This window comes from Mytilus edulis, chromosome 12 (genome assembly GCF_963676685.1).
Source record: "Mytilus edulis chromosome 12, xbMytEdul2.2, whole genome shotgun sequence".
In the NCBI taxonomy this organism is placed as follows: domain Eukaryota; kingdom Metazoa; phylum Mollusca; class Bivalvia; order Mytilida; family Mytilidae; genus Mytilus; species Mytilus edulis.
The window spans coordinates 425228-440150 of NC_092355.1; the positions used below are offsets into that span (position 1 = coordinate 425228).

At 31.9% G+C, this 14923-nt stretch overlaps 1 protein-coding gene across 2 annotated transcripts; it reads left to right on the top strand.

Annotated features, from left to right (window-relative positions):
- Window positions 1-2675: 2675 nt before the first annotated feature.
- On the top strand, window positions 2676-14008 carry LOC139499367 (uncharacterized). 2 transcript variants are annotated; one of them, XM_071288051.1, is made up of 5 exons: window positions 2676-2730; window positions 3710-3930; window positions 7023-7083; window positions 8153-8228; window positions 11644-14008. In XM_071288051.1, the coding sequence occupies exons 2-5, from the start codon at window positions 3898-3900 to the stop codon at window positions 12215-12217; spliced, it is 744 nt and encodes a 247-aa protein (XP_071144152.1). In that variant the 5' UTR covers window positions 2676-2730; window positions 3710-3897; the 3' UTR covers window positions 12218-14008. The 2 variants fall into 2 exon arrangements, with proteins under 2 accessions (XP_071144152.1, XP_071144151.1); XM_071288050.1 differs by having other exon boundaries at window positions 2707-2936.
- The last annotated feature ends 915 nt before the right edge of the window (window positions 14009-14923 follow it).

The window sequence follows — 14923 nt, forward strand, 5'->3', positions numbered from 1 at the left end:
GATTTTGTTTACTTAAAAACAATTGTCATATTTCATGACTCAGTACCGGCATTTTCTAAATAGAAAATGGTTGCCTAAACTTAGTTTTATGCTTCAATTGCCATTGAAACAACTATCCACTAGAGACCAGATTACGTAAAAGGTTATCAATTATAGCAAATCCCATATCGCTTAGGTAGTTATGAAAGTTCAAATTCAAATACACAAACACAGAAAACGAATGGATAACAACTGTTATACTCCTGACTTGGTACAGGGCAGTGAATGTTCACATGTACGTAACAGTCATGTCTGGTCGGGTTTTTATCTATTGGTATCAAAATCAATATTTACATTAATATAATTATTTGCAAAGATTAAATTACAATATTGAACGTTAACCTTAGAAGACGCTTTTGGTAAAGTATCTCTCTTCTTTTCAAGCATTAACTTTATTCGTATTGTATTGATTTTGCTGCTTATAATTGCTTCATATGCTGTTATATATTCATTGAAAGTTTAAAGGTAAAAATGGTTTTCTTATCATACAAATTTGACACCTTATGACTCATATTGTCAGTATCGAAAACAATTCCAGGTATAAATTAAACATCCGCTACTTAAACATCCCGTCAATGTGTTTGTATTATCTTTTTTTTTATTGCTGGTGTGTTTTGTATATGCGACTTTTTGTGTTTCTTTGGTTCTTACAACGTGACTTTGTACTTTAAAAGATCCTGTCAGTATGTTATTGTTCTATAATATGGATACTATATTTATATTATGAACTAGAAAATACGTTGAACCACTAACGTCAAAGTTATTCAATTGCGTAGTGGAATGAACTATTTGTGGATTCTTATAAATTTTATAGAACGTTTGAACTGTTTTAAATCTCGGTCTATTTGTAAAATTAATTCTTTCATACTTTTGATTTTTTTTACCCTGTGTTCTAGCATTGCCCATGTGAAATTTTAAAATTGTTTGTATAAACATTGAACGACAAAATTATGTCACGTATAACATTTTCTGACATCAGATACGCGAAACGAATGAATGTGTTTGTAGATTTTTTTGTGTTCTGTTAAATTGTTCCTTTTAAAATTGTTACATGATGATGACTGCTGTACCCATATTTGACTATTTTATTTATTATGTCTGTTTAGTTCAAGCATCATTGTTAATATAACGGATTTGATTAAACTGTCAACAAAGTGAGAATTTTAGCGCTATTAAACCAGGTTTAATCCATCATTTTATACATTTGAAAATGCCTGTACCAAGTCAGTAATATGACAGTTAGTCAATTCGTTTTTGATGTGTTTTGTCATTCGATTTTGCCATGTGATTATGGACTTACCGATTTTATTTTCCTCTAAGTTCAGTATTTTTGTGATTTTACTTTTAAATCCACCATTGTCTACATAAAATACTGCCTGTCGGATAATGTGTTTATCCTTGTCATTTAGCCAATTGATAAAGGAGTTTCTTTCTGTTTTGAATTTTCTCGTAGTTCGATATTTTTGTTAATTTACAGTAAGACTTTAACCGATGTACTTATAAAAATGAAATACAAGATACTTCATATCCTGCATTAGATTTATTCTTCATTTGCATCGAATTGACACTTCTTGTTTAGATTCGCAAATACATATATTACAGTTATAATGAATGTATCTTAAATTTGGATTTGACTGGTTTGATTTGCTAATCTTCGTTCCTGTGTTAGATGCAACTAGTTTTGCCTGTTTCAGAAATCAGATCATATCAAAGAATAATTTTTCGCACATGTGATAATAATGTCGACTTCGAAAAGAATGTTTGATAGTTTGTAGGTGGAGTGGTGCTCTTCCTCTTTTAAATTTTCATTCGTTAGTGAACTAAATTTATGCTGCTTTGATAAATGTGTGTTTGGTTTTTTTTTCTGATTGAGATTGTGACACGGTGATGACTGCTGTACCCTATTTTGACAATTTTACCTATTATGTCTGTTTAATTTTGTTCACGCATCGTTGTCAATATAATGGAATTTTTTTTATGCGACTGTCATATAAGTGAGAGGTTTTCGCGTTATAAAACCAGGTTCAATCCATCATTAAGAAAATGTCTGTACTCAGTCAGGAATATGACATTTGTTATATATTCGTTTGATGTGTTTTATCTTTTGATTTTGCCATTTGATTAGGGACTTTCCGTTTTGAATTGACTTCGGTGTTTAGTATTTTTGTGATTAGACTTCTTTTATTTTCAAACTGTATCAACCTCATAAACGTGAAAAGTACGCTATGCCACTGTACTTAATAGTGTAGTATTTCATATATTATCATTACACTTATCATTGAACCAATGTAATGCAAAGACACGTATGACTAGAACCTGAATGGCTAAATGTATCCGAATGTTAGTATAATAGCATTACCCTAATCCGACGTCAGATGTTCATTCATAAGTATTGACCTCATTGGTGCGTTCTCATTAAGTAATTGTGTTATACTGTTTGATCTACATTACACATGTTTGTACGGAAGTATATATAATTTGTGGTTACATGTATCATATCGAGAAAATTACATATTTTTTCACTGAAATTATAAAGATACCACGTGACCTTTTATAATTACTGTCAAGAGATATTTTTTTAATTATCATTACGTGACCTTTTATAATTACTGTCAAGAGATATTTTTTTAATTATCATTATTAGTGTGTGTGTTAATATCTACTTCCGCTGTGAAGTTAAGTTTGAAAAAGGTAACCAATTATGAAATCAGCTGGGTGTATCTTCGAAACAATTGTATATTGTACAACATAGTTTTTTTTAACATAATTACAAATGAATGTTATAGAAAGAGAAACGAATGGACGATATGATAATAATTTTACAAACAGGGAGTTATTTTTTCTCTTTGGACAAACAACATAGGATTGTCTAGTGGAATCTATAACTAAATCATGTGGTACGTTGTGATAATATCCTTTAAATTACACATTACAAAAACTGTTCTTATGATCACCATTTTGTTACAAATGTAGAAATACGACAATTTAATTTGAAAACTGAATTTTATACTCTACGTTGATGCGTAACACGACTAATAATGCTGAAACCTATATTAAGAAATAGGATAAAGACTTAATATTACACAGTCGGATTTGTAATAATACAGTAATTTAAATATGAATCGAGAAAATTGAAACGTCGCAAAACATTTAATTGCCAATTTCAGATAAAATTTAAACTACAGTTGAGCAGAAACTATTATGAAAAATAATAATTCGTAAGGAAATAGAGAAAATTGAAATTCTAGAGCGTTTTCAATTAACTACTGCAGCGAGCGTTTATGTAAAAATTAATTTAAAATTTGAATGGAAACGAAATAAACGACGTGTTAAGGATTGAGACCTTTTCAACGCTTGTAATGCAAAAAAAAAACTTATTCTATATGATTCTTTTTTGAAGATCAACAAAATAACTTTTATAATTTCATTTTGTAAATTAGGAGTGAAAATAAGTGTTCAGTGTGCATTAAATATAATATCAAAACTTGACATGCAATATAACTATATACTTGTTTTTGCTCAGTTCTGGCAAATTATTCGAAAAGAACATTGTTTAAGTAATATTTATTTGCAGCAATAACTTCACTAGAGTAAAATATTGAATAATTACGTAAAACAATAGGAAAGTATGTGTTATAATTTGTGTGTACAAGTAAAATTTCATTTGTAGCATTATAGGAAAAGGTTGCATGCACGTGAACAGCTGAGAAGCAATATTTTTGATGTCGTCTGCCAGCTTACATTTGTTATAATGTAAAAACGTAATTAACTAATGTGCATTGTAAAACTAAAGTGAAATTATTTATAAGACACAGGTGGTGTTCTGCAATATTTATGTCTTAACTCTGGATAATTAACATGACTGCTTCAATGAAGATTGCAATTGTTTCGGTAAGTTTTATAATTACTTTTAGCATATAATACTTTGTTAATTTCCTTCTTCAACGGTACAAATAGTTCTCGTTTGACAACAGACGATTGAACGGAATGACAATATACATTTTATATTATATGTTTGATAAAAAAGGAAACTTTAATTAAAATGTTTATCATATATTGAGTGACAGGGGAGATGTTAAGTATTACAACTTATTCAGTATATAATTTAGTAAGTATTGACAACAAAACGTATTACTTCGATTTTGACAAATTTTTGCGGTTTCCTGTTTTCTGAGATTTCGTGATAAAAATGTTAATTGTAGTCTCAAAATAGTTTTCTTGTTTTGACATTTTCTTATTTTCTGTGAACAATCAAGTTTTTTTAAGTTTATAGAAGAGTTTAATATGATCAATCTATTTTTGGAGAACGTATGATTTAATCTAAGCTGGTTTTTGCCCCAAAATACGATTTTGTGGCCATTGTTCCCTGATATAATCATGTGTGTGGTGTTGTATATAAAGTTACATTGCACTTCATCAATAGCGTAAAAAATTAAAGTTTCACACGTTTCAATAATTTGTAAGTAAAAACAAGACGACAATTTAACCCAAATTCACAATGATTGTATACCTTATAATATTGAAAATCTATGTAAAAACAATTATAAACTGTACATAAACAAAATAACATACAATTTTACACAACAATAATTGCTCTCCTTTTAATATAGATTATTCATGTTATTGCTACACAATTATGTATTGACTTACACATACATTATATACATGTAACAATAAAAGAAACATATATATGTAGGACACTAAAGTGCGACGGGGACGCTTTATAACAATGGTCTATCTCAAGTTCGATGGTATACGCTTAAGTGCGATGCCTCCATACGGTCCAACGGTCCGCGAAAGTATATAGACGTAAGAAACGTAGTTGGATATGACGTTAATTAACATTCATTTATACAAACTTAAAATGAATGCTCCGTAAGATTAATTAAAATTGATTAAAAACTTTTAAATAAACCAAATTCCAATGACTGAATTAATTAAAACCTAACCATGATTTGTCGTCTGAAGCGAACGTGTTTGTTTCATGCTTGAAAAGGGACTTATAAAAAAGAAGATGTGGTATGATTGCCAATGAGACAACTATCCACTAAAGACCAAAATGACATAGACATTAACAACTATGGGTCACCGTACGGCCTTCAACAATGAGCAAAGGCCCATACCGCATAGTCAGAAATAAAAGGCCTCGATAAGACAATGTAAAACAGTTCAAACGAGAAAAATCGCGTCTTATTTATGTAAAAAAAAAAATGAACGAAAAACAAATATGTAACACATAAACAAACGACAACCACTGAATTACAGGCTTCTGACTGGGGACAGGCACATACATAAATAATGTGGTGGGGTTAAACATGTTAGCGGGATCCAAACCCTCCCTGTAACCTGTATCCTGTAGTCGATCGTTTTAATATTTAAATACAAATTAGTATTCGAATGAATATCCTGTATTTTGTTTTTATTGGAATCAAACGAATACATTAAAATTATTGTTTGTGGTGCAGTTTACTTTGCACTCCTCGTTAAATTATTGTCGCCTTTATTGAAAGTAACGTCGGTTTAATAAGGGTACATTTTTCAAGCGTAAAATTATTAACTGTGTGTGGATCAAAACATAATTTTGTGCATTGTAGGAAATTATTTAGCATGTATTTGTACTCGCTTTGAAAAAAGGGTAAAAAGCTCGGCAAAAACCGCCGTTTCTCGCACTTGAATTAATTCTTGTACAAATAAATGTTTATAATTATTCTGACAATGATCGAATTTTGTATTTGCAATTCAAAATGACGACTGTTAGGGGAGTATTCACATTTTTGATAGACTATGTGAACGGCAAGCTACACCAATTATCCAATACTCCCTTATTGTTAAAAACTCATTAACAGAAACAATAGTATTTTGTGACACCTACATTATTTACCTTTATTGTGTGGTCAAACCTCTAAATCTAAATACAATTAAGCATACCGGTAAATCATAAAGCCTATAACATCATACGTTATACATTAGAATACTAACTTTGGCAAAAAGACTTCTTTTTAACATCGATGTACTTTAATGTGTTTGCTCTTAAACATTACCCTATTGTTCCATCGCACTTTAGCGTGCTATACCATCGTACTCTAGCAGACAAACAACCATCGCACTTAAACGTGAGACACCATCGTACTTTAGCGTAGACCATCGCACTTTAGCGTGCTATACCATCGTACTCTAGCAGACAAACAACCATCGCACTTAAACGTGAGACACCATCGTACTTTAGCGTGCTATACCATCGTACTCTAGCAGACAAACAACCATCATACTTAAACGTGAGACACCATCGTACTTTAGCGTAGATCATCGCACTTTAGCGAGATAATCGCACTTTAGAGTCCTATATATATACCTTAGAATTCATCACAAATATTTAATGATTGTATATTTACAAAATAGAATACAATTTTATATTACAATTATAGCACTGAATTTAGAAAAAGAATGAAACTTACTTCGTTATCCATCAGCTAGTTATTCCGTGAAGGGTTATTCGAAATGATCATTCCTTTTAAATACTAAAGGCACGTTGGTATTTCAAATTACCTCTCCAATTCTTATATTCGAGTGTGTATGTACTTCTTTGTAAACATAATAAGCCTCTCCAATTCTTATATTCGAGTGTGTATGTACTTCTTTGTAAACATAATAAGCCTCTCCAATTCTTATATTCGAGTGTGTATGTACTTCTTTGTAAACATAATAAGCACAAATTAGTCGAAGATATACATGTATGCATACTGCAGTATGTAAACTCCTAATTGCATGCTTTGGCGGAATAATTGAGACAAAAGGACAACGACCTTACGAACGAGAACATGTAAACAATTATTAGAATAAGAAAGAAGAAATATATACATATCCATTAATGTCTGTTGTTCACACATTTACCATTTAACAGTGAAAATCGAGATGCTGACGGTCGAAATATTGAAGATAAAATCAAATCCTGTATTGATTATATCCCATTTTCCACATTGCAGACGCTGTTTCTACTTTGGTTCCTGTATCTCGTAGAATGTGAAGATACCAATTTATTAATGGGTAAGAAGACAATTACAATAAAATATGTCATCGTTATACTTGGTTTACGTACGATCAATGCATCAGATGTTATAAACTACTGACGTCATTACCAAGCAATGTATCTGATTGTAACAAACTGTTGCTTTTGATTTTGCCATTTCATTAGGGACTTTCCGTTTCCAATTTTCCTCAAAGTTCAGTATTTTTCTGATTTTACTTTTTTTGACGTAACTATATAATTTAAAGAATCTGATATAACAGTGTATAAGAAAACATGTTATACCAGAAACTGTCGACATCACTTCAGATCGATATATATGATAATGCAAAATGCTTAAGACACTTTTTAAATTCTCTCCAGTAACAAATCTGCTTGTTTTATCAATGTTTTACTCATAAATTAGCAAGGATACAGAACCCCTTGCATTATTGTATAAGGTAAAATAAAAAAATAAAAAATTGAACACGAGAAAAATTCAAAAAGGAAAGTCCCTCATCAAATGGCAAAAAGCTCAAGCACATGAAACAAATGGATAACAACTGTCATATTCCTGACTTGGTACAGACATTTTCTTATTTAGAAAATGGTGGATCGTACCTGGTTTTATAGCTAGCTTAACCTCTCACTTGTATGACAGTAGCATACAATTCTATTATATTGATAGCGATGTGTATCTTATGGAACGCATGGAGATCATCACTAGTTTTTGATGGGGCTCGTGTTGCTTAGTCTTTAATTTTCTAGGTTGTATCTTGTGAACTATTATATGTCTGTCTGTCTGTCTGTCTGTTTGGTTTGTTTTTTTTAACAATGGCGTTGTCAGTTTATTTTCAACTGAAAGTTTGACTGTCCCTCTTGTATCTTTCGCCCGTCTTTAATATATGATACATGAAAATTGAATAATAAACTCACACAGTCTGAATACCCATTTGCTGCCTTTTAATGCTTTTATTTTCACAAAGTTGTATCTGATTCAAAAAAATATATGTAAAAGGGTCTTGCCTGCGTATGTTCCTATATATCTATTTTTGAATTATTATTTTCTTGAGGCTCTATTTATCTTGATAATTTGTTCAATATTAAAAGGTACAAGAAAGATTCGGCACAAAAGATCAGTAAGACAAAGAGCTTTCAAAAGAGCATGTAGCGTTCACACATGTCAGTAAGTATCTATCTTTAACAAAGTTGACAACACAAATTCACTACGCAAAAAACAACACCCACAAGCTAAGCAACATTACATCTACTAGTGCGATTCATTCATTCATTTATTCCATTCGTCTTTGAAAATAGAGCAAAATTCTCACCTCATCTCACTGTGTAACTAAGGCTTGATTATAAAAACAGGCCAAGAAAAAGAACTATGTGCAAAAACAAATTAGCAAAAAATACAGATCTTGAAAGAAAAATGAAAATTCAATACAAGTCATATCCTGATAAGCGTTTCCATATGTAGAAAATTGGGAATTAAACCTGGTTTTGTAGCTAAATAAGCCTCTCATTTTATGACAGTCTGATAAAATTCCATAATATTGACAACGATGTGTAAACAAACAAAAACAGACATAATTGGTGAAAATGTCAAAAATAGGGGTACAGCAGTCAACATTGTGTTATTATCTATGCATTGGAGATAAATAAACTCATCATATATACCAGGATTGAAATGTTTTACGATAGAAGCACCTTCCTTAAACAAAAGATAAATCAGTGACGCAGGATGGAACTCGGCCTAGGGGAATAAAAACGCAATATAAATAATATCTGGCTAGAAATCCAACACCTACCGTCATGAAGAAAACGATAATCTCACTATAAGTTACATTAACAGAACAATCGGTTATCATAATTAAAAAAGCGTGAAGTGGCTAGTGTGAGGGCCAATAAAATAGTTACCACCAAATATAACTAGTATAAAAATAAGAAAATATGATGTTAGTGCTTGTGAGACAACTCTCCATCGGAAACTAAATGACATAGATAGCATGCTTAGGACTTTTAGAAATTTTTGGTCCTCTCTGCTCTTAAACTTCGTACTCTATTTGGCCTTTTTGGCATTTTTTTATTCGAGCGTCACTGATGAGTCTTTTGTAGACGAAACGCACGTCTGGCGTAAGTATAAAATTTTAATCCTGGTATCTATTTTGAAGTCTGGCCTAAATATAAAATTGTAATTATGGTATCTATGATGAACTCTGGCTTAAATATAAATTTTTAATCCTGGTATCTATGAGGAGTTTATTTGCAACCACTGGGTCGATGCCACTGCTGATGGAGATTTATTTCCCCGAGGGTATCACCAGCCCAGTAGTCAGCACTTCTGTGTTGACTTGAGTTATCATTGATATGTTCATAATTATAATTCTAATATGACGTGCTGCTTTCGCTTTGTAAACAACACCGTGATAAAATTCTTCATATATCTATACTTAGCGCAGACTTAGAGATATACATAATAATGGCTGTTACAATATACTTCCCACGTAAATCCACATGTATTGGAACCTAATTCGGATGCATAATAAAAAGAAGTAATGCACAAGAGCTCGGAGAAATCAACAAAATAAAAATAAAATAAAATTCCGCGAAAGTCTTTTAATGTTTTTGACGCATTTAAGTCATTTCAAAACATGACGTCATACAAATGAAAACGCTACAGTTGAACGTTTTCTGAAAAGTGAACCATCGAAATTCGTATAATATTGTATAATTTATTTTCTATTCTATTGCATTTTTCGCATATTTACTGATTTCAGCAAGTCAACATGGCGGCTCCTTAGTTACAAAATGTCAACTTTGGATTTGACGGTAGCTTACGAGAAAAACATGTAAATTAAAAATGGCAAATGTTTGGTTTGTGAATTTTAAGAATTAAACAGATTTTTTGTTCTAGCGGTTATTCACTAAACAATCCATGCAAGCTACAGATTTTATGAATATTTGATCTTTATCGAACCGGGAGTAAAAAAAGAACAGCCACACACACAGCATACCTACCATCGCTTCAGTTTTTTAATGACCGTATTTGTCCTATTAGAATCGAAATAATTCATGGAAGCCATAAATTGTTGGAAATTTACACATGGCCTGGGCCGTGATATTCGTTAATTTTATCCCTCGCTAACGCTCAGGATAAAATTCCAATATCACGGCCCAGGCCATGTGTAAATTTCCAACAATCTATGGCTTCCATGAATTATTTCTTAAATAAACTGTAAACTTAACTTTGATTTTTTGAAAAACTAAGGCTTTTCTACCCCAGGAATAGATTACTTTAGCTGTATTTGGCAAAATGTTTAGGATTTTTTTTTGTCCTCAATCCTCTTTAACTTTGTACTCTGTTTGGCCTTTTAAATATTTTTTCATTCGAGCGTCACTGATGAGTCTTTTGTAGACGAAACATGCATCTGGCGTAATATAAAATTGTAATCCTGGTATCTATGATGAGTTTATTTATTTACAACCATTGGGTCGATATGCCACTGCTGGTGGAATTTTAATTCCCCGTTGATATCACCAGCTAAGAAGTCAGATATTTCCGGATGATTTGAGTTATTATTGATATGTTCATAATTATAAATTAACTGTTAACAAAACTTTTGAATTTTTGAAATACTAAGTCTTTTCTACCTTAGCTGTATTTGGCACAACTTTTATGAATTTTTGGTCCTCACTGCTCTTCAACTTCGTACTTTATTTGGCCTTTTTAACATTGTTTTATTCAAGCATCACTGATTAGTCTTTTGTAGACGAAACGCGCGTAAATATAAAATTGTAATCTTGGTACCTATAATGAGTTTATTTGAAAACTAAGGGGTGAATAACAACTAAAGCAAATGCAATCTTAATTACTCATGTAGGTATTCAAACAATGTCAAACTAAGCATGCAGCAAAGCAATCTAGCAGCTCAGTTGAATGTGGTGTACATCAACTTGCTGACTATTCTTTAGTTTTCTATGTTGTGTCGTGTGTGCTGTTGTTTGTTTGTCTTTTTCATTTTTAGCCATGATGTTGTCAGTTTGTTTGAGATTATTGAGTTTGACTGTTCCTTTGGTATCTTTCGTCCCTCTTTCACATCAAATGAATTGAATTAACAACCGTCATATTCCTGATCTGGTACAGGCATTTCCATATGTAGAAAATGGGGATTAAATCTGGGTTTATAGCTAAATAAACCTCACACTTGTACGACAGTCGCTAAGAATTCTATTATATTGACAATAATGTGTGAGCAAAACAAACAAGCATAATATGTACAATTGTCAATATTTAATGGACAGCAGTCAACAACATTGAGTTATTATCTTACCACAATGAAAACAAAACAAAAATTTCAACAACAAAAAATGCGTATAGACACTCTATAAAAAGTATATACTAGTAAAAAATAAAAGAAAAGAATACACAAAATTACCATAGCACAATAACACAATGGATGAATGTATAAAGGTTTATTACCACATCTGGACCAAACAGTAAAGGTTGATATTTATATATTTATATCAAATATGAGTGCTCCTTGCAATGCATTTAGGGTGACATTAACACACATGGATATTTCAATCTTGTCTTTCAGGAATTTGAAATGTAACAATAAAGATGGTTGGTTCTTATATGGTTCTGATTGGGGTTGCTGTGGAAACTATGATGGCTGCTGCACGTGGGCATCGTCCGTCTGCTACTATCATGACGCCCTGTGTAAATGTTGTGATTATGGTTGGCTGATTTGTGGCCCAGATTGTAAAAAGGATGCTGAATGCTTTGAAACTTATGAAGAGGAATCGAATAAAATTTTTGACGAACACCACGCACAGGAAAGTGAAAACAGAGAAGATACTGTTAAATCTAATCAAATTAAAAAACTTGAAAACAAACAAAATTTCCATAGGAAAATAACGTCCTCCAAAAAACAAAAGAATGAAATAATAAGAACGGAAGAGAAACCACAAACATATTTAGTTAAACAGAAGACAAAAGGTATCACTGCTAAAAATCACAAATTTGGTCAACCAAAGTACATCAAGCATGGCATATTACATTTTAAGCAGAAAATCGGTAGACCTATGTATAGAATGCGTAACCAACAATTTTTAATGGCAGATCAGCCGCTGATAGACTTTAACGACGAAGGCAGTGGTGACATTGGATAATTTGCAGAAGAATTGGGGACAGATCTATGAATTATTTGGTTTTTTTTTAATGTACAATGTGTATTTTTGTCTTTCAATATTTGTATTTTTTCAAGTTTTAAATGTATTTAGTTTGTTTTCGCGAAACGATCAAAATAAGTTACAATAGATATAGGAAGATGTAGTATGAGTGCCAATGAGACAACTCTCCATCCAAATAACAATTTAAAAAAAGTAAACCATTATAGGTCAATGTACGGCCTTCAACATGGAGCCTTGTTTCACACCGAACATCTAAAGGGCCCCAAACATTACTAGTGTGTAACCGTTCAAACGGGGAAACAACGGTCTAATCTATACAACTCCGTTACAGCATTTCCGCAAGAAAAAAATAATCTAATAACGAAATAATGTTTCAAATTTTATGCATACGATGCTACATTTTACTCTGTTGTAAATTGTTTTCTTTTTCGTCAACCCCCACGAGTAACATTAAAGGAATATAAAAAAAGAAAAAACTTCGAATGATCTATAATAATTTTTGTCTGTCATAAAAAGGGGGGATATAATAATAAGTTCACAGTTTCCATTAACGTTCTATGGTATAAAAATCATCAAGTACACACATTGAACTATAATGATATAAACTCTAATAGAACTAGAAATTCGGTTAAAAGTTTCTCTTAAAAAAAGGAATACAGGAGAGTTGTAATGATAGAAGACGAGGAAACCCCAATAGTATTCCTCTAACATATTATGTCGCAAATGATGGCCCTTATAAAGATAAAATGGCCAAAGAATTGCGCGAACACTCGCACTTAAGAGAGTAAATTTGCCTTGTGAAATACGAGGAAAAGCATTAATTGATGAGAAGAATAAGTTTGCCAGAAAATCCGTATATTTGTATATATTTTTATATGTCTAAATTTATCAAACTTTGAAAGCAGAATATATGTTAATTAAAGCTTTTCATTGTTTCAAATAGTCAAATATGTGTTTAGAATACAACACGTACAAAAATAAAAACTCGAAGTTTTGGAATTTGCTTTAACTTTTAACTGAAACTGTTATCACGATCAACGCCTTTACAACCCTATAATACTTTAAAGAAGAAAGGAGCAATCAATTATTTAACTCATTTATAAGTTGCAACTGTGAAGTTATGAGTAAGTTAAAGATCATCTACATTGTAGTAAGCACATGCAGGAAAAGGATAGATATATGTAAGCAGCTTATTTCTGTGTCATGCTAATTATTCAATTGTATTAATATTTAAACCACTGCTAACTTGTGTATATAATTTACACTTGAACTCTATGAATAGAATGTGTTTACATTAAGTACATGCAGTCGTAAATGATGCAGCCTATTGCCAAAAATATGGGGGAAAATTATTATGGAATGCTTCGCAATTATTAACGACCAATCAACAGTATAAATTCATTTTAAACATACAGATGAAATTGTATCACAGAAAAGCTGTTTATTTCATTTATTGTGTTAAATATATATAATGTCAAAATATTTATCATCTCTTTTTTTTTGCAGATTCAGATTCAGATTCAATATTTTATTAGAGTCTCACCACTTGTAATACATAATACAATGGTCATAATATATACATTGAATAAAACAATAAATTTATAAATTAAAATACAAGTGCCATTCTATAAAGAATTATGAGAGACTATAGATATCAATATACATTATAACTATATATTTATCATGTCTATCATTTTTGTTATGTAAAACCATACAACTACAGTTATCGTGTCTATTAAATATTTCAAGTTTAAAAAACATAACTATCAATCTATTTTTTGCACGTGTACAAAGATACAGACCAAACAAAGAAGCAAATCAAAGCTGATATAATTTCAGGGGCACCTAAGATCACACCCAGTTTTTGGTGGGATTCGTGTTGCTTAGTCTTTAGCGGTCTATGTTGAGTCTTTAGCGGTCTATGTTTCGTCTTAAGCGGTCTATGTTGAGTCTTTAGCGGTCTACGTTGAGTCTTTAGCGGTCTATGTTGAGTCTTTAGCGGTCTACGTTGAGTCTTTAGCGGTCTATGTTGAGTCTTTAGCGGTCTACGTTGAGTCTTTAGCGGTCTACGTTGAGTCTTTAGCGGTCTATGTTGAGTCTTTAGCGGTCTATGTTTCGTCTTAAGCGGTCTATGTTGAGTCTTCAGTGGTCTATGTTGAGTCTTCAGTGGTCTATGTTGAGTCTTTAGCGGTCTATGTTGAGTCTTTAGCGGTCTATGTTGAGTCTTTAGCGGTCTATGTTGAGTCTTTAGCGGTCTATGTTGAGTCTTTAGCGGTCTATGTTGAGTCTTTAGCGGTCTATGTTGAGTCTTTAGCGGTCTATGTTGAGTCTTTAGCGGTCTATGTTGAGTCTTTAGCGGTCTATGTTTAGTCTTCAGTGGTCTATGTTGAGTCTTTAGCGGTCTATGTTTAGTCTTTAGCGGTCTATGTTTAGTCTTTAGCGGTCTATGTTTAGTCTTTAGCGGTCTATGTTGAGTCTTTAGCGGTCTATGTTTAGTCTTTAGCGGTCTATGTTTCGTCTTAAGCGGTCTATGTTTAGTCTTAAGCGGTCTATGTTTAGTCTTTAGCGGTCTATGTTGAGTCTTTAGCGGTCTATGTTGAGTCTTTAGCGGTCTATGTTGAGTCTTTAGCGGTCTATGTTTCGTCTTAAGCGGTCTATGTTGAGTCTTTAGCGGTCTACGTTGAG

What these genes read in the sequence shown, in the direction of transcription:
- LOC139499367 (XM_071288051.1), top strand. Translation starts at nt 3,898, where the DNA reads ATGACTGCTTCAATGAAGATTGCAATTGTTTCG. An exon ending in TGAAGATTGCAATTGTTTCG is followed by an intron (nt 3,931 to 7,022) that starts GTAAGTTTTATA and finishes TCCACATTGCAG; the next exon opens with ACGCTGTTTCTACTTTGGTT. An exon ending in TGTAGCGTTCACACATGTCA is followed by an intron (nt 8,229 to 11,643) that starts GTAAGTATCTAT and finishes CTTGTCTTTCAG; the next exon opens with GAATTTGAAATGTAACAATA.